Source organism: Belonocnema kinseyi, chromosome 9 (genome assembly GCF_010883055.1).
Source record: "Belonocnema kinseyi isolate 2016_QV_RU_SX_M_011 chromosome 9, B_treatae_v1, whole genome shotgun sequence".
Taxonomy (NCBI): domain Eukaryota; kingdom Metazoa; phylum Arthropoda; class Insecta; order Hymenoptera; family Cynipidae; genus Belonocnema; species Belonocnema kinseyi.
Genome location: NC_046665.1, coordinates 43,869,836 through 43,871,482, shown reverse-complemented (window position 1 = coordinate 43,871,482; position 1,647 = coordinate 43,869,836). Strand labels below are relative to the sequence as shown.

The 1,647-nt window shown below is 35.0% G+C and overlaps 1 protein-coding gene across 4 annotated transcripts in view; it reads left to right on the top strand.

Moving 5' to 3' along the window:
• LOC117179595 (zinc finger protein 395-like) overlaps positions 1–1,647 on the top strand; it is a 91,892-nt gene that overhangs the window by 55,157 nt on the left and 35,088 nt on the right. For 2 of the 4 annotated variants that reach the window (XM_033371562.1, XM_033371564.1), the window contains one exon: positions 463–588. The exons of 1 other annotated variant lie outside the window; for it this stretch is intronic. In XM_033371562.1, coding sequence (XP_033227453.1) covers positions 463–588 — 126 coding nt within the window. The remainder of the gene's footprint in view (positions 1–462; positions 589–1,647) is intronic. One more of the 4 variants, XM_033371563.1, reaches the window with a different exon arrangement.

Genomic DNA, 1,647 nt, shown 5'->3' with positions numbered 1-1,647 from the left:
CCCCCCCCCTAAAATTTTTTTAACTACGTTTTGGGCACCCCCCAAACCAAATTTCTGGCTACGGGCCTGCCTCCAGGAATTATTGCAAACGTTCAAGTAATTCCACTTTAAATTCATTCTTATTACTTTACTCCGAAAAATGACTACATCAATTAACCTTAATATTCAAGTCTGAAATACTCAATTATCGGTAAATTACTTTGAAAGTTCATGGTTATTTTAATAAATGTCATAGTATCGTGTATCGCTTTTTTCAAAAGTTTGTTTCTGGCATTTTATGAAAAAGCGCAATTTATTTTCCCACTTTTCTTTTGTTTCATTTTTTAAATACGGGAAAATATTGCAAGCTAATCTCTGGAATAAAAAAGAAATTTCGGAATTTTATGTCGCATGAATAATATTTAAAATTTCTCCGAATGACACACACAACACATTACATAATTGGCACCATCCTTTTCACAGCGAACACAGGAACATAATGATGAGATTCATCCAGCCACCGTGGCTTGGCATTTACAGGTTCGGTCCAAGCCCACCCGGGATTTGATTGAATCGAACCCTAACTCTGAAAACACTACAAGCAATGAGGTGAGTGCAAAATTGTATTTTTAGCATGTTTAAAAAAATGTTCAGTTCCCATAGTTTTCCATTTTTTTGATTTCCTGAAGTATCTTGTTTTCGAAAATTTCCCCTATTTACAATTTTTCAGTCGTTTGCTTCATCTTTAAAAAAAACGCAAATTAGACATTCTTTTAATGTAAAAATATTTCTACCTTAAAAGATTTGCAATGAGAAAACAGTTATATAATTCGAGGAAATCGTTCTGAGAATATTTCCTATCTTTCCCTTTTCTACTGACTGTGAGACCTGCATTTTTCAAGAATTGTCAGCAGTCGAGGGATAAAGAAACAAATTTAATTCCGCACATGCCGGCAGTAAACTTGCCAGTGGACGATTGGCCATGAAAAGTTTTGCGAGCTCTAGGTTCTAGGAGGTTACATCGTTCAAGGTCTCCATTGTATTCGCTACGCGAATGGTGTTACCTTGTTTCCATTAATTGAAAGTACGTTTTGCACCAATAATAATTTTGAAATAATAAAGAAAGAAGGAGATTGCATTTTAACTTTTTCTGTAAATTGTAGTTCTATGTATGTAAATTCAAACACCAGATTTTAAAAATACTGTATGTAACACTAAAACGGAAATCCCAAATTCTTTTCATCGTAATTTATCGGTAAATAGAATTAAAATTTAAATAAATATCGATTTTTTAACCTACTGGTTCTATTGCTTTAAGAGAGAAATTTATTAAATTTCTTTAAATAGATATGGAAAATATTCGGGCGCGTCTAAAGCGAGCATAAAATTCGAGGGCTAAAATAGAATTAAACAAAAAAACTAAAAAATAAATGTGGCTTGTCTTTCTGTTTTCGGTGTCCTCAATTCTGAAACGAGACCTAATTTTATTCGAGCCTTTCCTTTAATGTCGTGGGATGTACAATGCGCTGATTCGGTTGCATTGGAACTCTAGGAGGCGTGACGTTCTCATATCTGCGTCCATGAACGGTGGGCACCGGTTGTGTTGTGGGTGCAAGGGAGTGGGGTGCTCAATCCATGTGTTGAAAAAGAGAACGCGAGAGGAGTGGG